The following is a 27,468-nucleotide window of genomic DNA, read 5'->3' as shown; positions in this document are numbered from 1 at the left end:
ATCTCGGGATAGCCCAATCTGTTATGGATAGATTCGTTTCAACCATAAAAAACCGCTGAAATAAGTACTGCTCAAGGTCGCATTTTGGGGCTGCATTTGAAAGCCTTAACCAACCTTCATTCGCGCTGCTGTGACGCAATCGGTCTTAAAATGCAGCCTTCAAAGAACGCAGCCCCCGAATTGGGACAAGAGCGATCGTGACGCGGTGGATGGTTTAAATACAGGAAGTGACGCACCGGCGGCATGTTAGAAAAAGACGTTTGTTGACATGGAGCCGTTTAAACAAAGCTCTCGTAACAATTTTTGTTTCAACTATAACTATACCAACGCCGTGATGCTTGTCACGTGTCGATCTCTGTGAAGTGTAACGCTCATCTCCCTGTGAAAGTGGTGATGTTTGAAGACATGAGGAGGAAATCCAGCAAAGCGAGTCGGTTGCGGCTCAGTCCCAATGAAGAGTCTCAGCTGGTGAAAGAAGAACTGGACAGGAGGAGGAAACTCCGATTACAGCAGGTCACTTTTACCTTCACTCACTAAAACACAAACACGCCTTCCATTAAGACCTTTTTACTTTACTACATACACAACTCCACTAAAATACATGCACCTTAAAGCGAAGCACCTGTATGACACTTCATGATGTTCTATATCCACACTTGCTTATGGTCTAGACTAGAGATTCTTTCATCATTTATACATTCAGTGGCTATAAAGATTTGTATGCTCTGGTCTTGACCTCATGTATCTAGTGTGACTGAGGAATAGGCTGAAAATCATTAACAAACATATTATTTAATAATGCACATTTCTCATCATTGGCACATGTTATCGTTCTGTCCAAATGATACCCGATTAAAATGTAAACCAGCATATGGTAATTTCTGCCTCAAGCTGAATATAATAGTACCTGATGTATTGTCTGTAATGTTTTCATCACGAGCGTGCTCTTATTGTGATGCCAGGTGCGTGAGCAGGAGCGTTACATCGCTCAGCAGGTGCGCAGGCAGGTGCGGGAGAGAAGAGAGACGCATGTGCAGATCCTTGCAGATGCGCTGCAGCACGAATGGCAGCAGGAGCGGAACGATAAACTACAGAGCTTAGCCAGAGCCTATGAGGAGAGCCTTCTGTCGGTCGGCCACGCACACCGCAGCGCACGGGAGAATGTGAGGAGGGAACCACTTAGATGTGCAGCCCATGTTGTCGGCCAAAATCATTCGAAAGCTATATTCACGATATATTTAGTTGTGTATCTTCTCTGTTGTACACAGGCCACACAGTTGTAGAGTCTTGGAAGAAATACCTGTGAGATAAGTTTGTGCGTTTGTGCTTGTCCTTAGGAGTCTGATTTAGAAGCGGGGGCTCAGAGGAGTATGGAGAGGCTGGAGCGTGCGGCAGATAGACACCGGCAGGCGCTCAGAGACCTCACGGCCCGCAGACACGAGGAGGAGCAGCAGCGCTGTCGGTCTGTACATACACGCATACACCAGCTTCAGCTCATCGAGCTATTCATTCGTTCCAAATCGTCACCTTGCATCAGAACTGAGCAGCCTACTCGAAAATCTTTCAGTAAAAACAGTGATTGGTCGTGAAAACAGTTATACAACTTTCATAAAGGGATGAGTTGAATGAATTGCACTGGATACTTTGTGGTTTTAATGATTAAAAAAGAACTGTAAGATTAAAAGTGTCTGTGAAATCTCCAGCTGAAGCTGGTGTAACGCTCCGATGAACACGTGTTTTTCTGTGTTTTTGGTGTGTTATAAGTTGCTTATGTGTTAGACGCATAAAACTGCAAAAATTAAAGTGTCTGAACAAAAGATGCATTCTATCTAAAAGCGAATGCTCACCCAGACCTTCGTGAAACATCTCGTGTAACCACACCCCCACAAATCCACATCAGTTTGGACTGAATGCCCAAATGTAAATGCAAGTAAGGTTGGCGTACTTGTTAGTACAATTGCCTTGGAACCTGATGTTCCAAATATGGTAAGAGGTGTTACATTTCCATCACACGCTTGCAGTATTCGACCAATTACTACAGACTGGTTAACTGGCCAATCATAGCACACCTCGCTTTTCAGAGCCATGAGCTTTGTTAAAAATCTGCGCATTTCAGAGAGGCGGGGCAAATAGGAGATACAAACATGCACGGTTTGTGGAAATTACCTTAAATCGTGTATTCACATTGCATTAGATCTAAAACAAACGAAAATATTTGTTTTAGCCGTGTCATATGACTTTAAAAAGCTCGAAACTACATTTGAGAACTTAGTTATGAGTGTTTTCTTAAAGGCTTATTGCAATGATTTTTGCAGAAATGTTGAACTTGTAAATATTGACGTTTGACAGGCATGTTGAAGCTCGGAAGAAAGCTCTTCTAGAGGAGAAGAAGAGAGCTTTAAGAGTGGCCAGTCTTCCACCGCCTCCTGCAAACCCCGTAGAGGTACAGCTCTTATCTATTCACCCTGTGGTAAATGTTTTCTGTGTACGTTACATTATAAAATTAGTGTGTTTCCTGCATCAGAGCATTTGGACGAAGGGACGTCTTCCGCTCAAGTCAGCACCTGCAGAACGCTTTTCTGTCACACACCATCACATGCCAGAAACAGCCGTGGACAGAGAGACCGACACCAAGCAGGTCTGTATATCAGTGAGCTGCACATTGCAAGTTTTAATGCAATGTCAGCGTTCCTGTAAATATGTGGCTTCCACCAGAACAGCAACTGACTATTTAAATATGTTGGGACCCCCTTGTGGGCCACGGCCCCCCTGTTGAGAACAACTGGTTTAGGCAATTTTACAGCTCATGTTTATTCAGATGCTTTATGCTCAGTGTGATCTTTAAAGTTATGCACATAAGGAGTGGGTCACAGATACTGTATGCAGAGTTCAGTCAAAGTTATTGTTGTCTCGCAGTTGGATGCTCGACAGGCAGCAGAGGAGGAGGTGCGGCGTTTGGAGGAGGTACAGCGAGAGGAAGCTTGCGCTAGGGTGGAGAAACTGGAGAAGGCACGACTTCGAGGAAACCACGCTCTTAAGAAAGAACAAGACACACAGGTAGTGCCTCGCTCAGGGAGGATATCTGAAAAAATAGAAAATTATTATTGTTAAATATTTGACATTTATTCATATATGTAACTCCACAAGACTAGCATTTTTCTTTACTCACAGGATTGTGGGATATCATAGGCAGAGACTGCTCTCATCTGACATGAGTTGTGAATGTTCTTTAATGCGGTCTGGCTGCAGCCGACTGGAATGTAATAATCCTGTTGTCTGTGTTTGTACAGAACCAGACACGGCTGCTGGGTGAACTGGAGCGCCTGCAGCAGGCTGATTTACTGTGCCGCAGACAGGCAGTGAACCGCATCCCAGCGCAGATCTTTCAGCCGCTCTACAGACAGGAAGAGCTCCGAGACGAGCAGCAGCGAGATCTCGAGATTGCCTTTCACGACATGTATACAAAAGAGTGTGGTACTTGCTTTAAACGTTGTTTATCCATTGTTTGGGAGCTGTCATGGCAGAAGCTGCATTTGGGTCCAGTAGTTCTGAATGAAAGATTTTCTGTGACAGCAACTTTATTCTTTCAGAAAAAGCTTTTATTGTGTTTTTTTTTACAATTTTGAGAATTTCTGAAAGTCATTTGATTACACTTGTAAGGCTAAACGCTTTCCCCCCGTTTCCTTAGAGGGCCGAGGTAACCAGGTGCTTCAGCTGGTGCCTGAACCTCTTCCACAGCCATCTGCTGGTAGTCCTAATGAGGACCTGGATGTGACTCTTGACCCTGACAGTGAGGAGCACTACACAGTCACCGAGATACCTGGTGAGCGACGGTTTGAGAGCACTCTTGTGAAAAGACCTGTGTTGAGAGAAATGTCATATTTGGAGCTGAACAACGCTTTCATCTTCCTGCAGAATCATCTGGACCTTCAGGAGACCATCATAGACGAGCTCTGAGACGACTGCTTGACCGCATCAGAGATGGAAGAGATCAGGCCCGGCAGGGACAGAGTACTGCTGTGAAAGCGACGTCAGCTGAAGGTGATGATGTTATAGATGTTTCCAGTATTGAAACGGGAACTTTAGGCGGCCGGGAAGGAGAGGATACAGGTGGTGTAACCGAAAGCGAGGCGGGTACGTCCCGTCTCTCTCACTCTCTGTCAAAACTCTTACAGAACAAATGTTTTTGAGAATCTAGTGGATTTCTCTCTTTGTTGTCTCCTCAGTTTCTGAGGTCAGTGATGAACACATAGTAGCAGGAATGATCCCCATGGCAGATGATGTGATGCCCGTGTCAAGAGAGAGCAAGAAGAGTGAATGCATTGTCCAGCCAACAGATGTGAGTGAGCTTACAAACACAACTTAATGGGCGATTCACATTTTGCCTGCACAAGCTTGTTATTTTAAATGTAGAGACCCAGCATGTGCGCGTAAATAGGGAGTGCATTTTCTAGGCGCGTTGGTAACGCATCGCTTTCAGAGTGCCGTGTGTGCGCACCGTGGGTCATTTGCCTAGAGAAAGTAGCCCGGCTTGCTTTTTCTGCACGGTTTCAAGCCGCTGTCACACTTGATTTCTCCCTCCATTGGCTTGGAAACACAAGCCCGCCCAACTATATTTCGCTGCGTAGCAAAGTTCAAGTTTTCGAAATCTGACCTGCGAATTCGAGTCAGAGTTTTATTTGAACTGTTTTTGAATTATCACAGGAGGCGGTGCTCTTGAGACAACAGCAGGAGCAACTGGTATTACTGGAAGAACTGGAAGAGAAACGACGAAAGCTCGAGTGGCACTTAAAAGAGGCACAGCAGGAGAGACAGATGCTGGAAGATGCTGCACAGGTGCATTCTGGGATTGAAGAGGTAAAAGCTCTTCGTGATCCGGCTCCAGAGGTGTGCATAATCGCTAAAACTGTCAGTCATGAGTGTGATATTTCAGTCCTGTCATCTGAACTTGCTTTTCTTTGTTGTTTGCTGAAGATAACAGCAGGGGATACACATACTCTGAGACTCCATCAGTATCAACAGCGTCTCCTGGAACAGAACAGGTGTGTATGGGACGTCTTTGTGGTATGTAAACAATACAAATGAAAATAAACTTACTGAATTCAATTTGATAATGTGAAATAAAGATTCAGTATTTATTACCAAGATGACTCTTCCAGGGTATTAAATAAGAGGTGGAGTTTATCTCATTTAAGTCACTTTCTAAACATCGTTTCAGTTGGTGCTCAGCCGTGCAATATGTAGACATCAAGTCAAATCGCTCTTATTTTGAATGAAGATGTTACCCTCAAGTTTTTTTGGCACTGTGTGATATTGTTAACATAAAGATGTTTTTGCTTTTTAAACAGGCGTCATAAAAAGTGTGTTGAGGATGCTCGACGCAGATTAGAAGAGTATCAACATACTCTGAAATTACGTCATGCCATCGGTATCAGCACAGCAGCACAAACACTACAGCCATCTTCTGTTTGCCGTTCTCCCAACATCAGGACACCTGTTCACCCGTCATCCCTCGAAAGAGATGCTATCCAAACTCATTCACAGGTTAGTCATTAAAGGCATCTTGAGAGTTACCACCTGAAAAATGTTTTCATTTGGGTTATTTAATAGCAAATGCATACATATCTATGTCTCAGATGTTAATGTTTTGATTATGTGTTTTTGTTTTCAGCAGGCTTTGATCAACCCAGCGGATCCTGCGTCATTTGATGTTATCATTAACCCATCAGTCCTCCAGTGTGGAGTGTCTGTTCGGTGGTCTGAAGACAGGTGTCCTGAAGAGACGTCTTATGATGCTCGTGTAGAAGTTGGTGTTTCTGAACGTAAGCAGGTTCCTCTTCCTCCTCCTTCTGTTGTTCTAGAGCTTCTGCGCAACCGACATCATCGAGCCGAACATGCAGAGGTCAACGCACTCCAGACACCAGCACAGACTGAGATGCGGACGGATCCTGCCAGAGATCATGTAAGACGGCACAGCAAGACAATAGCATTCGTTGCAAACTGTGAAATTGATTTAAATGAAAACTTGTGGATAAAAAAAAAAGATAAGAATTTAGAATAAACCTTTACTAGTATTTGCTACAAAAGTTTTTGTTTTCACAGGAAGTATATTAAAATAAGAAAGTAGTGTTTTAGTCTTTTCCACACAAATTCCTGCAATTTTTTATGCCGAAAAATTGAATAAGGCCGTGATCACACTTGACTTTCCTGAAGCTGCTAGCTTTCCTGAAGCTGCGAACTAGTGGGGCAGTCGTGGCTAAAGGTTGGAGAGTCGGACTCGTGACCACAAGGTTACTGGCTCGATCCTCAGGGCCGGCGGTTAACGACTGAAGTGCCCTTGAGCATGGCATCTTACCCCTACTTGCTCCCCGGGCGCTGCAGTGATAGCTGCCTACTTGTCCGGGAGTACGTGTGTTCACTATTCTCTGGATGGGTTAAAAGCAGAGGTTACATTTCGGGTGTGGGTCACCATATCTGACTAATAAGTCACTTTCACTTTCTTTCACTGTTTTATAACCGTTTTCAAAAAAAGTCCTGAGCGCTTATTTAAACGTCAGCGCCTTTTTCTGCAACTCAAAGCGTCGTTCGAGGTTGAAAAAAGTAAAATTTTCTAAAGAAAAGTGGCTAGCTGTGAAAACGCTGTGTCATTTCCAGAACAAAATGGGAGGAACATGATTAGTCGAGAAGGCTCAAGCTCGAAATAATAAAATGGTGACCGACACGCCTGTTGGAGTATATGTTTAGTTTTTACTTTCAATAACTTCTGATTGCATTTCTAGCGAGAAATGTATACTGTAGTTTTAAAAATGTGATTGGTTATTGCAAAGAGGTTCTTTGTTTATGTTTGTTTATTTCTATAGCACATTTCAAAACACCCTCCGGTTGACCAAAGTGCTGTACATTAAAAAATAAAACAATTAAGTAGAATAACAAATCCTTAAAAAAAGAATTATAAAATATATACAACTCTCTTTACAAGACATACTAAAACAAGAGAATATAGAATTATATCAAATAAATAATTCTCTTTACACAAACCTTTACCACTATCAAGACAAAGACAAGAGCAAAGTATCCCAAATTTAGGTAGTTGCAATTTGATCCAGAAAAAACGCCAGGATCTAAAATTAGACAAAGAAGATGCTGCCTGAATCATACTTGGGAGATTGTTCCATTATATAGAGCCGGTGATGGCAAACGCCCGGTCACCCTGGAATTTAAGTCTAGACCTTGGGACCGACAACATTTTTAAGTGATCAGAGTCAAGCAATTACACAGAGTTCGGTGGGTGCTGCAACTCTGAGAGGTTTGCAGGTGATTGATTATGCAGCGATTTATACACTAAAACAAGGTATTTAAAATCCACCCTAAGCTACACTTGTAGCCACTGCATTGAAAACAGAACTGGTGTAATATGTTTGAATTTATGTGTCCAAGTCCGTAACCTAGCATCTGCGTTTTGGACCATTTGTAAACGGTCAAGGGAAGCTCAATGAATTCTGCAATAGAGGGAGTTACAATAATCCAATCCAGAAGACACAAAAGTGTGAATGAGTATTTCTAGATTTTCCTTAGACAGAAACATGATTTGACGACTCCATTTATCTGATTTTCGAACCTGAAATCAGTGTCAAACCAGAAACCTAAACTTCTTACCCTGTGATTGACATATTTTGTTAGAACTCGAAGGTCGTAGGTGCTAGCATTAAAAGCATCAATAGGTCCAATTAGGATAACTTCAGTTTTCCCTTCATTTAGGGTCAGAAATTTTTTAGTCAGCCATAATTTCAATTTCTCCATTTTGAGATTCTTTCTTACAGTTTAATGAAAGGTACAGTTGCACATCGTCTGTGTATTGCACATCGTCCGCGTATAGGTCGACGGAAACGCCATATTTCTGAAAGATAGCGCCCATAGGAAGTAAATATATGGTAAAAAGCATTGGAGATAAGGGACCACTAGGGAACACCTTGAGTCAAAGGCGCAATAGAGGAGGAGTTTTGTCCAATATGTACTGACATCTTATGATTCATTAAAAATGATCTAAACCAATTTAAAGTGGTGCCAATAAGGCCAACACAATTTTGGAGCCGAGAAAGAAGAATACTATTATCCACCAAATTGAAAGCTGTACTGAGATCCAATAGAACTAATGCCACAGCATTTCCGGCATCGGTGGATCATAGAATGTCGTTAAGGACTTCTTACAGTGCTGTTTCTGTGCTATGCTTTTCCTAAACCCAGATTGGAACAATTCATAAATGTTGTTGGAGGTCATGAAAGTTTGTAATTGCACCTGCACTGCTTTCTCCAAGATCTTTGACATGAAGGGCAAATTTGAGATAGGTCTGAAGTTTGATAACACCGATGAACTCAAATCAGTTTTCTTTAAAGAGTGCCTAGGATATGATTTTTTAGGTCCTACTTTGGTTTATGGAGTGTCCAACAACAAGTTTATTTAAATAAAATGTGTAAAAACACTATAATGTAGTAATGATAGGCAGTTATTTGTACCTTACTTCTTGACTCACTCTCAAATGATTCATTCCACGATTCATCCGTCTAGGCCCCTCCTACCCGCTTGCCTTGTGTCATGTGATTGGTCAGATGGTGTAGTCTGTTGTTATTGGTCAAACGCGTTCATCATTTGTTGCAAATGGAACACCTACCATCATTACAGGATTACGGTTTACATGTGGTTGGATGTCATTTATATTATATGTGAAGCTAGAGATGCGATTTTACCGTACCAATTGAGCCAGAGTCTGACGAGGAAGCATCAGAAGATGCTAATCCACAACAAACTCCACCACGACTGGAGCAGGATGTTTGTCAGTGGCAAGTGACAACTCTTGTCATAAAAACTTCCAGTGTGACAACATGCATGTTGTGCTTTTGCTCATCAATGAAATAAAATATTATATTTCTTAATACTGTTAATATGTTAGTAATACTATTATTTCGTCTTAACTGTGCGTTGTCATGGTACATAGAGCAAACTGTAACATTCCAGAAATAACGGTACATGCTAATGTTAGCGTTATATGCATTGGTTAAACACAGACATTAGGTTCCAAAATATTTCTTGAAGTTCAGAAAAAAATAAAATCACACTTACAGGTTGGGATTCGGTGGAGCCAACAGGTCCAAATAGAGTTGGTATTGCCCCCTCTTTCAAGGATTGTCGATTCACATAGCCTGCAGTGAACGCGCCAAGATTATAAAACCAATTAAAACCCTGGGGCTATTCTCCTTTGGTATCGTTGGAAAAATGAATTGTAACCATTTTTCCCTCATACGTTCTTCCTTTGGTTGTTGAAATAAGACCGACTTAGTTTCACACCGTAGAACACAGGTTTCAGACATGATACACACGCATCACGAATGAGCGACGGTGTTTGGGGGAGGAGAGATACGTTTTCGCGGCAGTCTCCGCAAAATGTAGGCGGGGCCTATGTCTAGTGACGTTGATACGCGGGTGAACTATTCCACGTCTCGTTTGTGTGATTCAGAGTCGACTCCCATTTTTACAAACAAATAACTTTATTTATTCACCTTCGGACTTACAACTTGACAGACTGCTTACTTTCAAACACGGCAACATAACAGACTGCATGAAATGTCATTTTCATGATCTCATGCTACGTACTCTTTAAAAAGGGGGTGATTATCGCATGCTTTAAACTTTCGGGAACCCTTCCTGTACTCAGACTCAGGTTTACAAAAAGCTGTATGTCAGGGCCAACATAAGCTAATACTGACTTTAAAAAATGAGTAGGCAGGATATCATTTGCACATGCAGTCGTTCTTAGGTTCTTAATGATCGATTTACAGGTGGGGAGACTAATGGAATCAAAGGACGACCAAATAGTAGGGCTCCATGCTGTCTCGCATAAGTCTAGATCAGGCTGCTTGTGAGGTCTCAACCTATCAGCCTTTTCAATAAAAAAAGCTTAAAACTTTTCACGTGAAATCAGAGACCCTTTTAAAAAGGCATTTACCCCCGGATTTAACAGAGAATCAACAGTTGCAAACAATATTTTAGGACAATTATATTTTGATTTGATAGTGTCCGACCGCTTTTTTGTTGCTTTTTGAAAGTCCTTTAGTGAACAAAAAGTTTGATGTAAAAATTTATTAAATCAACAAACAATAGATGGAAATGCATTTCCCTGTCCATCACACACATCTGCTTCTCAAGAGTGATGTATTCTACATCTCCACGTTTGTGGCATGCAGTGGGCGAACATTCCATCTCCTTTTTCGCCCTTTTTTTGATAGTAGCAACAACAAAAGCTCCGTTTCCTTGTCGAGCAGCTGCTCGCAAGACACCATTCTGAATGATCTGACGTAATTCCTGTAAAATTCCTAGTTCTCTTCTACTTCCTGCGGATTTACAGGACGATTTCGTTTGTGCGCCCCCTGACGTTTTAAAGAATATCTCAATGGTGAACGCGTCAAGTATAAATGTCTCGTCCGTTTGGGGAGTTGCGCGTGCAGTCAGCGGAGGCTCGCGAAGCGGAGCCAGGCGCGTGTATAAACGGGGCTTAAGCTGCCTTTGTGCACAAATGCTATCATTGAACATAGCCGACATTTGTAACAACGCTGCATTATCAAATTTTTCAAGTCAGATGTGAATAATTTAAATATTTTTATATAAATATACATGGTTTCAAAGCGACAATAAAAAACGTTACTGTGCATGCGTGTGTTCGTGGACTCCCCTTAACTCATTTGCCGCCAGCCTCTTTAAAAAAAGTTGCCAGCCTACGCCAGCGTTTTTTAACATTTTCACCCAACTTTAATGGCTCACAGTAAATTTTCTGTACAGAATATATGGACAAACATATGTCAAATGAAAGAACAGAGTATCATCTTTAAAACAAAAGAAACCGTTTTCTTCTATCTTTGTGTTCGTTTTTTATCACTCCGTAGATGTGGGTAGGTTTCTTCAAAAATGCATCACTTTGATTAAACAGCTGAGATAATTAAAAAAAAATTGTCAAAGATTACGCCCAGATTACACTCAGAACAATCATTAAAAACCGCTAAAACATATACATTCTAGGTTCTGGGATTCTGTACTTTTTCCCAGTGGTGTGTAATAGCGCCACCTGCTGTACAACAGTACAAACACTGATTGCCGTAATAACTCATCTTTGGCGGTAATAAAATCGTTTATTTAAAACGCTTACATACAATAAAACAATATATGGGTCAATGACAAATAAGAAAATGTCAGGTGGTGCGACCATATATTAATTTAAAATAATATACATTTAATGTATTTAGCACTGAGTATTTTTCCCCTCATATGTAAGAAATTTAACATAAAATCATGCCAAAATATTTTATTAAGAATTTTATTGAGAAAATTAACATTTATTTCTCAGTTTTGTTCTCTGTTTGTATGTTCGGACGGTCGCACCACCTGACATTTTTGGTCTTTCAAACACCAAAACTCAAAAAATCTATTGAATTTCAATAAAATGAAAAGGGTTTCTTATAAAGGACATATTGTAGATCCATTTGATATATGACATGTATTTATTCAAATTCTTTTTAGGAAAATAATGAATTTGGACACAAAAAATACATGTCACGTCATTGACCCATATACATTAATATTTGCGTAAATCAAAAAAAGTTAAAATATTAGACGCTAGCCAAACACAGACGGGAAGTGAACTGCAGTCGAGGTGTGTGCGGGTCAGATGAAATGGTGATTCTAACAGTTATATGTTTGGTGTTTAAGGGTCGCGGAATGAGCTGTGCAGAAGAGTTCACTCTTAAGAACCCATTGCTGAAAGCCATTGAGGAGTCCAGCAGCCACGCCGAACACCCCCACCAGAGACCTTCCCTTCTGCTGCCGGTCTCAAACGGTACAGGATTCATTACACAGGAGTCAAGGACGTTCACAGTCAGACACAAGCTTACTCTGCTGATATTTTTTTAACTTTGTAGAATGTGCATATGAGCAGCAGGTCCCAGTCAATCGAGGGAAAGTGAAACCACCCGTGTCCCGTACATCTGCCCGTCTGGCTTTCTTACAGCAGATGGAGGCACATGAACTCAGTGCCATACAGGAGGTGGACACTCCTGTCAATGTCAGCCTTGATGCAGGTACACAACACATCGCAGATCATATCAAATGCCGTTAGGCAGGTCATTCTCTGACCCTCAGAGCTCCACATTTGATAAATAAAACCTTTTTGTGGAAATTTTTTTGAATGAACGTCAAACCCCAATAGTGATTGCTGCCAAGTGCGTTTTACAGACATCACACCATACAGTTTTCAGAAGATCTGACTCGAACACATCACTGGTTGAAATGGCATGTCACAGTTTTTTCCCTTTGATAAAAATGTCTTTACACAAAAACCATGGGAAAGAAACACTTTAGAAAAGCATAGCACAAGCTGCGTTTTTAAGATCTCTCTCTGTTATGTGATTGGCTCTTGCAGAGGTCAGCGAGTGGTGCAGTGCGTCTCTGCCTGCTGTTGTTTCTGATGGCAGTGTGAGTGAGAGGTCACAGGTCACGGGCAGACTCAGCCGAATGTCCTGGAGAGAAGCTCTTCTCATCCACTCAAACACAAGTAAGAGACACAACTGTCAGTATCATCAGTTAAATCAGCAGATACATCGTAATCTGTGTGCAATACACTGACATACATCAGACAATCATTGAAACTCTTCAAGTTGCAATGATGGATTTTATTTTTGGTTGAACGAAATAACATGGCATGTTTAGGAAACGCATTCCCATTTATCCGCAATATGACAGAATACGATTTTTTTGCAAAACACTTTTTTGATACGTCATGATTATGATGGGTTGTATTTTGGTGTCATTATTATTGTGGATTGTATTTTGACAGCATTAAATGTTACTGCGTCTGTGCTTTGTGTAAGCAACATTTTTTTTCTTTCACCAACCCAGGTGTTTCCAGCATTAACCAGCAGCCAGAGGTAAGACTCCTTGAACCCAAACTGACCTGTCTAACCTACAGATGGTGTAAAGCTCTTCTGAGATCCACTGGTGATGGATCAATGATGAAAGCTGGCCAAATCTGAGGGAGATGCCACTTGCAACACCTTAGATTGTGTGTGAAAAACTATGTGATTGCACTCGCACGTGTGTGTTTGTGTGCGTGCCCGACCAATGATGAAAGTATTTAGTTCCTAAAGTGCATGTTAAACTAGAATGCAGTTAAATGCTCAGGGAATGATGATTATGGTGTGTGTGTGTGCGTGTGTGCGTACGTGTGTGTGTGCATGTGTGTGTGCCTGAGTAATGATGAAAGTGTTTCGATTAAGCTTAACTAGCATGCAGATAAATGAAGGTCTCTACACTTGAACTGAGCTCAGGTGATGATGGTGGTGGTGGTGAGAGTGTGTGTGTGTTTGCGTGCGTGCGTGCGTGTGTGCATGTGCGTGCAATGATGAAAATGGTTTGTGTAAAATAGTGGTGGTGATGGTTTGTGTGTGTGTGTGTGTGTGTTTGCGTGCATGAGTGTTTGCGTTTGTTTGTGTGTGTGTGTGTGTGTGTGTGTGCTTGAGCAATGATGAAAATGTTAAGTTCCTGAACTGGATGCTAAACTAGCATGCAGATAAATGAAGGTCTCTACACTTGAACTGAGCTCAGGTGATGATGATGATGATAGTGGTGGTGATGGTTCGTGTGTGTGTGTGTTTGCGTGCATGAGTGTTTGCGTTTGTTTGTGTTTGTGTGTGTGTGTGCGCCTGAGCAATGATGAAAATGTTAAGTTCCTGAACTGCAAGCTAAACTAGCATGCAGATAAATGAAGGTCTCTACACTTGAACTGAGCTCAGGTGATGATGGTGGTGGTGGTGAGAGTGTGTGTGAGTGCATCAGTGTTTGCGTGCATGTTTGTTTGCCTGAGCAATGATAAAAGTGTTTTGTTCCTGAAGTTCATGCTATACTAGCCTGCAGATAAATGAAGGTCTCTACACTTGAACTGAGCTCAGGTTATGATGATGATAGTTGTGGTGTGTGTGTGTGAGTGTGTGTGTGTGTTTGCGTGCGTGCGTGTGCGTGCAATGATGAAAATGGTTTGTGTAAAATAGTGGTGGTGATGGTGTGTGTGTTTGCGTGCATGAGTGTTTGCGTTTGTTTGTTTGTGTGTGTTTGTGTGTGTGTGTGTGTGTGTGTGTGTACTTGAGCAATGATGAAAATGTTAAGTTCCTGAACTGGATGCTAAACTAGCATGCAGATAAATGAAGGTCTCTACACTTGAACTGAGCTCAGGTGATGATGATGATAGTGGTGGTGATGGTTCGTGTGTGTGTGTGTGTGTGTGTGTGTGTGTTTGCGTGCATGAGTGTTTGCGTTTGTTTGTTTGTGTGTGTGTGTGTGTGTGTGCGCGCGCCTGAGCAATGATGAAAATGTTTAGTTCCTGAACTGCAAGCTAAACTAGCATGCAGATAAATGAAGGTCTCTACACTTGAACTGAGCTCAGGTTAGGATGATGATAGTTGTGGTGTGTGTGTGTTTGTGTGCGTGAGTGTTGGCGTAGGTATGTCTGCATTTGTGTGTGTGTGTGTGCGCCTGAGCAATGATGAAAATGTTAAGTTCCTGAACTGCATGCTAAACTAGCATGCAGATAAATGAAGGTCTCTACACTTGAACTGAGCTCAGGTGATGATGATGATGATAGTGGTGGTGATGGTTCGTGTGTGTGTGTGTCTGCGTGCATGAGTGTTTGCGTTTGTGTGTGTGTGTGTGTTTGTGTGTGCGCGCCTGAGCAATGATGAAAATGTTTAGTTCCTGAACTGCAAGCTAAACTAGCATGCAGATAAATGACGGTCTCTACACTTGAACTGAGCTCAGGTAATAATGATAGTGGTGGAGATGGTGTGTGTGTGTGTGTGTGTGTGTGTGTGTGTGTGTGTGTGTGTGTGCGTGCCTGAGCAATGATGAAAATGTTTAGTTCCTGAAGTTCAAATTAAACTAGCAGGCAAATAAATGAAGATATCTACACTTGAACTGAGCTCAGGTGATGATGGTGATGCTTCATAAATGACACTGGGTTTATGAGTTTTCTGTTTCTTTACTGTCAGTTTGGTGTGAATGCGACACCTGATCGATCATCAGTGGATGGAGAATGTCTTTCATCCACTACAGTCTCCACAGGCAGCTTCTCCACTAGTGAACATGAACCCAATTGCACTATTACAGGTACATTAATGCAATTATAGTCCCTATCATGTCTACTACTGCAACTACTGATCTCACGATACAATTTTTTCACAATTTTTTTTACATAAGTTGTGACAAATTAGAAATGAACAACTGGCATTTTTAAATTTCTCAACTGCTGCACATTTTTTTGTAAAAGAAAAATATATTTTATGTCAAATAAAAAACTTAATTGCAATTTTAAAACCCATTCCAAATCAAATAAAAACAATTGATAAAAAAGTCTCTTTAATATAAACAAATTAGGAGCACAATTCCACCATTGTGCCGAACAGTTCTAAACACGCTCTGTTCCCACAAAATGGAATGATTAAGCAGCGTGAACGATTCTGCACGATTGTCGAAAAGGGCTCTAAGACTGTCTGTGCTTTTCCTTGCTTGGATTTTTTTACAGGAAGAAATCTAAGCATATCCACGTTTACCATGCATGAGGTAAATGCAGCGGCCCCTGCTGTTCAAAACATGTATTGAGGATCATTTAAAGTCTTAACCGACTGCATCGTCACATTATAATCGATATTCAACCGGCTCACGGTAAATCGTTACTTCACTGAAAAGTTTAATTAAATTTGCTCACAGGAATTCAAGAAGGGAGTGGCACTCAAGTTTTTTCTTTAGAAGAGCAGTAATGAAGGTTTTAAGCTAATACCATGGTACTTGGTATATGGCTGGGCATGCCTTTGAAAGTTCAAAATGTAGATAGAGGCAGTATAAAAGTAATCCTGATGTTTAATCAAAGCGACCCTCTCTCTTTTTATTCTCAGACTCGAACATTGAGCCGGTTGGAAAGGAGAACTGGGTGTTCCAGCCATCGACCAAATCCCCTTCCTGTCAGTCACAGGCAATGAGGACTTCAGTACAGCAGATCATAGATAAATACACAAAGGATCTGGACGCTTCACTGAGAACTGGCAGTGTGCACCCAGGTGAGTCTCAAACTAGGTTAGCACAGATATTTCCAGAGACCATGCACACATTCGCTCACCCACCTGTGGTCTGTGTGGATGCAGGGGTCAACATCAGTTCTGTGTCTTGGTCCAGTCTCCTTCAGCAGGAACTATCACACGATGAAGACATATGCGAGCGCCGGAGCTCTGCTGTAGTTCTATCTAACGCTGAGCTTACAGGTGAGGTTGTTTTCTCAAAATGTATTAAATAGCAACTAGTCTTGTATGAGGAGAATAGAATCAAATAGTCCACATCCATAACACACCATGTGTCTAATACTGTGTTGAGATGTCCCTTTCAGAACCTTCATCATTATTATTTCAGGTGACTTCTTACCTTTGCAGCCTCATCCAGACATAAACTCTTCATCATCTTCATCTAGAAGTCTAGTGAGAAATGAGCAGGGTAGCCAACCACAGGTACTTAAACGTGTTTGCTAGCTTTGCATTGGTACTTCATTGAATGTGTCCACGGTAAACCATTTGCTCATGGTTTCAGGGGTGGAACGAGGCAGTAAACCGAACCATCGAACGCTTCTCCGGTCAGTTATGGTCTGATCGAGGTCGGATGACTGGAGAACCATCCTCCATGTCTAAAGACCAGGTGCAAGCCTCTGGTTTTAGCCAATCACAGACGACAGTCACAAGCGTGCTGCAGAATTCCATTGGCCATCAAACCCTTCCGAGTGAAATCTCCCGTAACTCCACCTCCCCTCAGGTGGATGAAAGCATTATGACTTCAATCGACGTAGATCAAATGGCAGCCCGTGGGCTCTCTGAAGGTCGCGAGTCGGTTTTAAGCCGGCTGATTGCCCGAGCGTCAGATATCGCTTCATCTCAGATCCTCGACGAAAGTAACGCCCTTGCTGGTGGTTCAAGGGAAATGAACCTTCAACAGACAGGTGTGAAACATAGACCAGACAATCGTGTGTGACAGTGGTGTCGCTGTGTTGCCCTCACTCGTCTTTCCCTTACTTTGTCTCTGTCAATAGGTGTAGGAGATTCGAGTCTCGGTTCGGACGTGGGCCTGTCAGAGATCAGTTCAGCCGGCCTACAGCGCTCCGTGACATCAAGCGGTGAGAAAACGCAAGAGAACTGCGACTGTGAATAGATATTATTACTTGGTAATTGCAAATTTTCCTATACACGTCTCTTTATGTCGGTTGTTTTGTAGATGATACTTCGGATTGCTTTCTTTCTCTGCCCACTGAGGTCACACATAATGAGAGTCTGGAGTGTTCGCTGCCTGCTTGCATCGCTCTCCTAACAGAAATGTCTCGGGCGCATATAAACATCTGCCCACCTGATACCTCTGCTTCTGACTGCCTGGAGCCAATGGACCCTTCCCTTCCATCGTTCACTTTTGACCCATCGCTCCATCAGCTCAGAGCAGACATGCTGATTCAGTCCAAGTCAGACCTGCACGTTTCAATGGAGCAGCTCTCTCTTACCCATGATTCCCTCTGTGAAATGGATATATTGGCTGAGCCCACTGCTTCAGATGTCAGCCGCATTCGATCCTCCCCCTGTGCACAGGATGAAAAGTGTGACCTTGCGTCTCGCTCGGCTGTCGAAAACACACTAGACAGGTTATTGGATAGAGTCCAGGTGAGGTCTCGCTCGTGTGTTTTGCTACTATCAGGACGTGTCCATGTACGCAACAACAGAAACCTGTGTTCACCACACAGTAAACCATGCATCTTTTGTTGTTCTCAGGAGTTGGCCGATTTAAAGGGCATTCTTGAAGAATCTACCATCTCATTTGTCAGTTTACAAGAGTCAACATTACAAGATCCTGACATCACTGGATTAGAGGAACAGACAGAGAGTGTGTCTGAAGCTAAACCTGGAAAGGAGTCGTTAGAAGAGAAGGAAATGCGGAAGGAACCTGATCTCAGTGAGGTGAGGAGAGGAGGGACAGAGGGGACAATTTTAAGAGGTAGCTTATTCATATGAATTTGTAGATTTCAGTAGGATTTCCTTTGGTGCACATTGCAGTTGGGTTGATAGGTGGGACATCACTGTTGATTTTTTTCCTAATAATCAAATGAATTTTTTCCTATTCACTTTCAAATTCATATGAAATAGCGCCTCGTAAAATAGTTCCCAGTTGGGGATTGGGTTGAGAGAATGTCTAGATTTACTTTATGCTGTAGTATGCTACAACAGTTTACGAATTACATTTAAATTTACATTTAGTCATTTAGCAGACGCTTTTATCCAAAGCGACTTACAGTGCACTTATTACAGGGACAATCCCCCTGGAGCAACATGGAGTAAAGTGTCTTGCTCAAGGACACACTGGTGGTGGCTGCTGGGATCGAATCAGCAACCTTTTGATTTACCAGTTCAGTGGTTTAACTCACTAGACCACCATCTCCACTACTATGATATACTGTACTATATGTACTAGAGCAGTGGTTCTCGACAACAGGGGGGCCTCAAGATGCATAAAATATAGATATTTCTGATTATCTGGCCATTTTTATAGTTAATAAAGTTAATATTAAGCCTAAAATATTTGATTGGGTTAGGAATATAAGTGCTTTAAAGTGTGTTTGGAAGCCTTTTCCTATCTAAAGTTTGGAAAAGTTCTGATCTAGATTACAAATCTCATGTTCTGGACAAAGAAGTTTAAAATGTGAAGTAGTTGAAAAATTGTGTTATTGAGAAATTGAGTGATTTGTAAATTTACTCCATCCTGTGTTTTAGGGCAAAGTGGAGGGCAGCAGTCAATCAGAGCGCCCAGAATCATCCTTCTCTCATAAAGGTTATTCAAAACTTACATGGGTTCACCTGGTCTGCATTTGCATAGTTGAACAATTCTTCTGTACCTAAGATGGTTTCATCGGAGACTAGATTGCAGAAAAGTTTTTTTTTAACGATCACAAGGTGAAAACAGCTGCTTGACCAAATCCAACAAGCATTTTGCTTGTCATTCCAGTTCCTGTATGTTTTAAAAGAACAGTGTTTGTTTATGTGTATGACACACATTTGTAACAGCTTTACACTGGTCATGTCAGTCAGTCTCACGCTAAGTTTCTTATTTCATGATATTATCTGTGGTGGAGATTTTCGAGTAGAACAAGTGTTTATATTGATAGGGGTTGTTCAATGTCAACATTGATTTATGTTGCAGTAGTGATGCTGGAGTTTCAGTCTTCCTCTCCTCGAAAGCAGGAGGCGTTACTAGGGCGACGACATCATCTCGCCCAACGCTCCGCACTTAGGGCTGCAAATGTCAAGGCTAAAAGGGCAGAGCTGAGCAAAATGTCGGGAGTCGTTCAAAATGTGTCCAAACCCACTTTATCACCAGACCGCAGCGTACAGAAATTAGAAACAGGTAAGAAAAACACATTAAATGGCAATGACACTGGAGATTATTTTTATTTTTTGTCCCTTGCCCTGATTGATTTAAAGTTTCCTTCATACACTGTCAGCAGTTTGTAGATTAAAGACTGTGAGTGAGATCAAGATTTGCACCCCTGAACAGAGATGCTTGGAGGAGGGGGAGATGTATCAGCGCACTCAAAGGTAAAGATATCCTGAACATTTTACTTTTTCAGTTTCGTAAATTTATATCAGTATCGTAAATATTTCCTTTTTCAAAAAAAATTGACACGCTTATAAAAGTGCAGTCTGAAGCTTATTTCACCTTCCCATTCTCTTCTCCAAAATAAAGGCTTTAATACTCAATCGAAACATCGATCAAGTGTCCACGATGTAAACGTTTGTGTTTCTATAAATGTGATGTTTAATGATTTATAAATATGATGTTTTGTGTATATATATATATATATATATATATATGTGTATATATATATGTATGTATATACAGTTGAAAGAAAAAGTATGTGAACCCTTTGGGCTTACTTGGATTTCTTCATAAATTGGTCATAAAATGTTTTCTGATCTTCATCTAAGTCACAACAATAGAGAAACACAGTCTGCTTAAACTAATACCACACAAACATTATACGTTTTCATGTTTTTATTGAACACAACATGTAAACATTCATAGTGCAGGGTGGAAAAAGTATGTGAAACCCTAGGCTAATGACTTCTCCAAGAGCTAATTGGAGCCAGGAGTCAGCCAACCTGGGGTCCAATCAATGTGATGAGATTGGATGTGTTGATTAAAGCTGGCCTGTCCAATAAAAAACACACACCAGTTTTGAGTTTGCTGTTCTGAAGAAGCGTTGTCTGATGTGAACCATGCCTCGCACAAAAGTGCCTCGCAGTGAGACTCTAATCGCGCAATAAAAAAAATGTCCCCGTTAATCTATTCTCAAAGTTGGGTTGGGAGCTGGGTCTATACTACGCAAGCTATGATGACTTTCACCTTGATATTTTAGCGCAGATGTATACCAGTTTAACTGCACTGTACGGGGCAAGAACAAGATTTTTTAACTCGCGTGATTCGCGTCATTCGCGCCGCCTCATCATCTCATAACCAGGGCTTCATTCGCGCAATTCGCGCCGCAAGTAGGTCTATTGCCTCTTTGCATTAACACATAAATCACTCGCGCTTGACACGCCATTCGCGTTTGGTCTGAACACAACATAATGTTACTGTGAAATTACCGCATCAAACGTGACGTGCTAACATGGATGCAGCTATGAAGCCGCCGGGTTTGCTTCAGGGAATATTAATTTTTAAGAAGCTTCCCAATGGAAACATCGACAAGACTAAGGTTGTTTGCACCTTGTGCAATGCGGAATTGGTTTAAAAAAAAAAAAAAATCTCTCAACAGGTAGTGGTCTAGCTTTAGTTGAAACCAGTAACTTTGTATTGAGATCTAATGTATTATGGCTCCTGTATGACATATCGCTTGTTACTCCCTAACTCTTTGTAAATCGCTTTGGATAAAAGCGTCTGCTAAATGACTAAATGTAAATGTACTGTAGGAGCTCTTCCAGTCTCAAGTACCACCTAAACGCAAAGCATCCCTTAGCTAATGCGAAAGTAAACACAAGTACATCTTATTGAACATAACTTATTTTCATCACCAATTATCATAGTAGAACAGCTTTCTCAAGCAGTTTGAGATGCATTTTGGAAACAGGAGATGAGCCCCTGGTCTAATGCGCCACCTGGCTTGAGAAACCCGGTCTCAAAGACTTACTTTTAGTCATTATTTGGGTAGCACACATATTCTGAATGCCTTGGGCAGAATTCAAATGAGCCATTTTAATCTAGATTAATCTAGATTAAAAAAAAATAATCTATGCCCAGCACTAATATATATATATATGTATGTATATGTACATGTACATGTACAGTTGAAAGAAAAAGTATGTGAACCCTTTGGGCTTACTTGGATTTCTTCATAAATTGGTCATAAAATGTGTTCTGATCTTCATCCATATATATATATATATACTCACCTAATGGATTATAAGGAACACCTGTTAAATTTTTCATTAATGCAATTATAGGGGTGGTGTAATGGTGTGGGGGATGTTTTCTTGGCACACCTTAGTCCCAATTGGGCATCGTTTAAATGCCACGGACTACCTGAGCATTGTTTCTGACCATGTCCATCCCTTTATAACCACCATGTACCCATCCTCTGATGGCTACTTCCAGCAGGATAATGCACCATGTCACAAAGCTTGAATCATTTCAAATTGGTTTCTTGAACATGTCAATGAGTTCACTGTACTAAAATGGCTCCCACAGTCACTAGATCTCAACCCAATAGAGCATCTTTGGGATGTGGTGGAACGGGAGCTTCGTGCATCCCACAAATCTTCATCAACTGCAAGATGCTATCCTATCAATATGGGTCAACATTTCTAAAGAATACTTTCAGCACCTTGTTGAATCAACGCCACATAGAATTAAGGCAGTTCTAAAGGCGAAAGGGGGTCAAACACAGTATTAGTATGGTGTTCCTAATAATCCTTTAGTTATGCTCAAAAGTTTACGTACCCCTTGCAGAATCTGGAAAAAGCGGAAACATTTGAAAGAATAAGATAATTTTTGAAAATTGAGGTTTATTTTTAATTTAGTACTGCCTTAAGCAAGTTATTTCACTAAAGAAATGTTAACATAAAGTTCACACTAAAGAAAATAACAGAATTTCCCAAATTAGCCCAGAGAAAAAGTTTACGTACCCCTGGTTCTTAATACTGTATGATGATACCTAAACAATCAATGAGAGTTTTTATGTTTAGTCATAGTTTTTTAAGGGTTTCTTGTTTGTCATGAGTCATTAGACTGTCCACTGATCTTCAAAACAATCACTCAGATCCTCAACAATCTTTGCTTTTTTTTTCATTGAGGACCATCAAGTGACTCATACACAACTATTACAATAGATACAAACATTCATTGCTGCCCAAAAAACACGATTCATTTAAAGTCAGGTGTGTGTAAACCTCTGAAAATGGTACATCACAAGAAGTACAGAAATAAGTGAAAGTGACCTATTTGTCAGATATGGTGACTCATACCCGAAATGTGACCTCTGCTTTTAACCCATCCAGAGAGTAGTGAACACATGCACAGCAAGTTGTGAACACACGTACACCCGGGGAGCAAGTAGGGCTAAGGTGCCTTGCTGAAGGGCACCTCAGTCATTACCAGTCCGACTCTCCAACCATTAGGCTACGACTGCCCCACAGGAAACCAAACATTTTTTACGACATTATAACCAATAAGCAGTAGCATCAGGCAGTGTCAGTAATGCAGTCGGATATCTTTACTGTTCTACATTTGAAACATCTACGTATGATTTGCCCCATATCGTGCACTTGTGCATTATTCGATGGAATTTTGTTCTTGCATGCAGTATTTATTTGATTCCCCCTGTCTTTTTTTATTAGTTCCTGCATACTGGGGCCTGCATACAGTTCCATAAACAGGTTAAGTTTGTCCTGTGGACCCTCTTCTGTTTAGCTTTCAAAGCAACTGCCAGTTATTTAGTACACATATCGATGGTGCCCAGCTACAACTCTAGATGCTGCTCAAAATCCTGCCACTTGACTAATATAGACAAATATCATGCAATTTAATGTTAAACCAAGTAATGTACAAACTGACTTCACCCTAGATTGCAAGATACATTGATTTGTTTGGGAAAAAGGGCTAGTCATACAAGAAACACTGGTCGAGTCAAACAATTGAGCATAAAATTGAAGGGAAGTTTCAAAACGTTGGAACCAACTCTACAGTATGTCCTTTGACTTATGTAATGACATCCAAGGAACTTTTAAATTCTGGATTTGAAAGTGTAAGCCTTTGACTTGTCTTTTGTTTCCAGATTGTACAGTCAGTTAGAAGAAGTCAAACAGAAGAAGGTGCTCCACAGCCGTCAGAAAGCCCATGCCAAAAACCGAGAGAAGGCCAAGGAGTTTCAGAGGGTAAGAAGAGCCTTACTCTGTCGATGTTAAAGATATCATGCATACGTCACAAAATCATCATACACGATGTAACGAAAATTCTATGCAGAAAACAGTGAATCACAAAAATGATTTTAGCTGTGTTTTCACAGACTGACTTGCATACTTGCATGAAATCAAATTATCTGTGAAATATTGCAGTGTTTATTATAAATAGTTTATAAATGTGCGTCATTCCCTTTTTAAATTCGTGCCCTCATAATCTTCAGTTAAAATATGAAAATGAACTTCAGTCATTTAAGATGGATAATCATTACAGGATGGATTTTAGACAGCTTGGGCAAGAGCATCTGTTAACTCCTCCCCATCAACTGTCAGTCTGCTTAAAGTTCCATTTCAAAATGATACGCCCAATCATATCGCAGAGAAAGACTAAAGCCACACCCACTATTTTTTGCATTGGAAATTCCATTTCAGGCAGAAATGCGTCAAAATACGGAAGTAAAATAGAACGCAATGTCCGGTTCACAGGGACTTCAGTATTTATTATTAAACAGTTGTACAGCCATTTGCTATTATTATAGTCAGGTTAAGTTAGTCTATCATTTTGACTTCGGTTTTATAAATGGAGTTGTAATGTACATATAATGTACTTGAGTAAAAGTAAAAATACTAATATCTATCTCTGTTTATTGCACAAAACCTTCACCATATAAGTCTCCAATGCAGAGTGGCATAAAATCGCTCATGCAACGAACGCAAAATGATGCACATAAAGGACCTTCTCCTTCTGAAGTCGTGGGGATTTTTGCTCCCCGAGTTAAAAACGGTTAGAACACAATGAGAAGAGATTATTTAAGAGAGTATTTAGTTTGATCATAATTATAACATTGAATATTAAAAGATACGGCGTGTCCGGGGGGAGGTGGAAGCTGAACCAAATTACATGCGCACCCATTGTCAACAAAACACAGACATCAGTTTCACTCCCCGCATGTGGTTCATGTCTGGCATCTTTTAGCGCTGGGGTGGCTCCATATATCAGTTTCAAACGATCTCCAAATCCAGCGTTATATCCACAGTTTGTATAACATTCATCACCCAAATGCAGTGAACAAACAAACACCTGAACATCGCAAACGAATGCTCTCTCTCTCTCCTGCTTACAAGTGAAAGTGATGTCTGCGCATGCTCCTTCTCCTGCTCTCCTTTCTGCAGTGTGGCCGTGCCACATGCTTTTCCGGGAGAATTGTCCAATAAGAGACTAAGAAAAGTTGTTACAAAACAGTTTTATATGTTCGAAAAAAACTTTTCGAAACCTGTACAATCGCTGGGGGAGTGTATGGAGCACAGAAATACTACGTAATATGCCCAACTAGTTTTTTGACAAGTTGACCATGTTGAGCTTGAGAAGACAGCACGTTTAACATTGTAAAGAAGTTAGAATGGATGAAACGCTGTTATTGTGTATAAAAAAGACGCAGAACATACAGACCGCTTCCAGTGCTTCTGTAAAGTTAAGTTACACTCAGCGAGAACAGTCTCTAGCAAAATACATTTTAAACAAAACCATAGACTATTATCTTGCGATTTATGAAGAATAATGAAAACATTCTAACATCTTTGAAAGCGTAACGTCCTGACCATCACCATACACACACATGCTGAATGGAGGTTGACAGATGACAGCTCTAGCGGAGGTCACAGTTTTTTATTTTGCTATATTGGTTTATCCCTCACATAAAGCTATCGAACGACATAAATAGTCGTGGAATATAGTGCAATATATTGCGGTGGTTTCATGAAACCATGAAAGTCCTTAGTCCTGTGAAGCTTAAGAGTAACACCCACAGATTGTATTTTTACAGAATTTTCTTTACACTATGTAGAACGTAATTTAATGTAGGCTTTACTTTAGAAATCACAAAAAAATTGCTTCAGCTGCAAATGTTCACTTAGACTTACACTTGTACAATAGCGTTAATATAAATCAATTTTAACGGTCTGCAATGGTTCGCATACACTTTCACTAGTACAATAGCGTTAATATAAATCATTTGTAATGCGAATTGTTAAAGTAATTTATTATGAAAGTCTACATCTACGTGTCCCTTTTCATAATTGAGTGTCCATGCTGTGATCGCATTCCAGGGGAAAGGGCAATCCCTCTGTCCATTCGCACCGTACACCCCTGTTTGCCGGTGTATTGTACTTTCTCTTGTAATGATGTTTACACACGCTCGGAACAGAAACTGCCATTACAGCAGATAACCGTAAATAATATGACGCGTCAACGCATTTCACGCACGTCAACGTCGTTGCAGCCCTAATTATAACAAAGTGGTGTGCTTTCAATGGTACATCAACTTGTCGTTTTTCCTGTGACTGTTAGACAATTCATTAAATCAAAAATCAAATGTGAGGTAGCTTTAATAAGTCACAACCAGTAATATTAGGCCTTTTAAATTTAACATAGTTTATCAGGTCCATGCTGTAATTTTGAGGAATATGAGAAAAATGAAATGTAAATGGGACCTGTTTACAGTCAAAAATGAATTTAGACACAATTAAAATACAGGACATTATTACTTGCCGGACCTGGACCTATGCTTCCAGTATCTAGAAATGCTGGAAAATCCTTTTTCAAAGTTGGGAAGTAATGGATTGCTTGTAATCTGGATTGCGTAGTCCGATTCCAAAAAAACAAATACTCGTAATTAGAGCAAACTAGATTTTAAAATGCTTGTAATCCATAAAAAGTAACTTTAGTGTGATAACATGATCACATAATTCACAGAATGGCAATAAATAGTTAACAGTTAAGTGATTAGTGAATTTTTTTATAATAAACATACCTACTACTTGTGTATGTTTGTGATTATTCAAGCTTTTTCCGGCAGAGAGGGAAGGGGTTTGAAATTGCATACAGAGATGCAAAATGGAGCGGCACTCAGCATTTGAATGCTGGATGTACAAATATTAAGTGTGTGACAATTTTTTTTATTTTAATCTCTTTAAAATAGTGTTGAGTTTTTGTGAACCCAAGCTTGAGTCTAATCTCATTTTAAAGAAAACCTCAATGATTAAATATATTTAAAAAAAAAAAATGTTCAACTGAAAATCACAAACTGCAAATTTTTGCGTTTTGGAAAATCTGTTTAAACCTGGTTTAGAAAACGTAACAGCTGCTGAAGTACAGTGTCTGGAAATGTGGCAACAGAACAAATACGTCTTTAATGTGTTCAATTTCTTGCTTCCCAATGTCCATTGTGTTCTGTATTTTACATAGTGAACTGGAGGTGCTGCTGCTGGTGCTGCTTCTTGGTTTTTACCGTCGGCTTGAAACTATTGGGTTGCACTACCGCCACCTTCTAGTGATTGTCAACTTCACTATTTACTCATATTCTTGCTATAAATCCTGTTTCGGTTAGATACAAGAATAGATATTTTCTACCTTGAATTTATATAGAGATTAAGTCAAAAGTAACCAAAATGTAGTCAGTAACAACTGTTACCAAAATTGTCTAATAATAAAAACGTCTAATATAATCTAAGAGATTATATTACGGAGTACAAATGTTATCCGTTATGGATTACAAATTACAAATAATCTACCCAGACGTGTAAATATTATTTAGATTATGGATGATCTATTAATGGTTAAACTGCAGGACTGATTTGCTTCTCCAGGAGCAAGATAAGCCCCTTTCACAAAGTAAGATTTATGATGTACTTTTTTTCTTTTACAGAAGACATTGGAAAAACTGAGGGCTAAACAAAACGGATGACGTTCTTTTCAACAGATGACACTTGTGTTTTTGACAAAATTTATGCTGGCAAAGCACTTTTTTCTGTATGTATTCAATGTATTTTCTCTGTATTTTAAGTATTTTTTTTATGAATTGCGGTGTCTGTGTCTTAGCACATCAAAATAAACTTGAAGTCTCATTTCAA

The 27,468-nt window shown here is 40.4% G+C and overlaps 1 protein-coding gene across 6 annotated transcripts; it reads left to right on the top strand.

The window, feature by feature from the left end:
• On the top strand, positions 1 to 27,468 carry cep295 (centrosomal protein 295). 6 transcript variants are annotated; one of them, XM_056756984.1, is made up of 31 exons: positions 2 to 513; positions 963 to 1,163; positions 1,338 to 1,462; positions 2,350 to 2,443; positions 2,525 to 2,638; positions 2,917 to 3,057; positions 3,291 to 3,474; positions 3,689 to 3,823; positions 3,916 to 4,134; positions 4,227 to 4,339; positions 4,705 to 4,887; positions 4,975 to 5,042; positions 5,349 to 5,544; positions 5,675 to 5,962; positions 11,756 to 11,882; positions 11,965 to 12,123; positions 12,465 to 12,596; positions 12,941 to 12,969; positions 15,082 to 15,199; positions 15,985 to 16,146; positions 16,231 to 16,347; positions 16,493 to 16,587; positions 16,667 to 17,069; positions 17,160 to 17,243; positions 17,342 to 17,775; positions 17,884 to 18,069; positions 18,880 to 18,937; positions 19,307 to 19,510; positions 19,608 to 19,701; positions 23,436 to 23,535; positions 27,264 to 27,468. In XM_056756984.1, the coding sequence occupies exons 1-31, from the start codon at positions 394 to 396 to the stop codon at positions 27,300 to 27,302; spliced, it is 4,722 nt and encodes a 1,573-aa protein (XP_056612962.1). In that variant the 5' UTR covers positions 2 to 393; the 3' UTR covers positions 27,303 to 27,468. The 6 variants fall into 6 exon arrangements, 5 of the variants coding, with proteins under 5 accessions (XP_056612962.1, XP_056612964.1, XP_056612963.1 ...); XM_056756986.1 differs by having other exon boundaries at positions 5,672 to 5,962; positions 19,310 to 19,510; XM_056756985.1 differs by having other exon boundaries at positions 5,672 to 5,962; positions 19,611 to 19,701.

This window comes from Triplophysa dalaica, chromosome 9 (assembly GCF_015846415.1).
Source record: "Triplophysa dalaica isolate WHDGS20190420 chromosome 9, ASM1584641v1, whole genome shotgun sequence".
Classification (NCBI taxonomy): Eukaryota; Metazoa; Chordata; class Actinopteri; order Cypriniformes; family Nemacheilidae; genus Triplophysa; species Triplophysa dalaica.
This window is presented reverse-complemented; position numbering and strand designations above follow the sequence as displayed.

What these genes read in the sequence shown, in the direction of transcription:
- cep295 (XM_056756983.1), top strand. Translation starts at nt 394, where the DNA reads ATGTTTGAAGACATGAGGAGGAAATCCAGCAAAGCGAGTCGGTTGCGG. An exon ending in GAGAGACCGACACCAAGCAG is followed by an intron (nt 2,639 to 2,916) that starts GTCTGTATATCA and finishes GTTGTCTCGCAG; the next exon opens with TTGGATGCTCGACAGGCAGC. An exon ending in AGGCCAAGGAGTTTCAGAGG is followed by an intron (nt 23,536 to 27,263) that starts GTAAGAAGAGCC and finishes TTTCTTTTACAG; the next exon opens with AAGACATTGGAAAAACTGAG.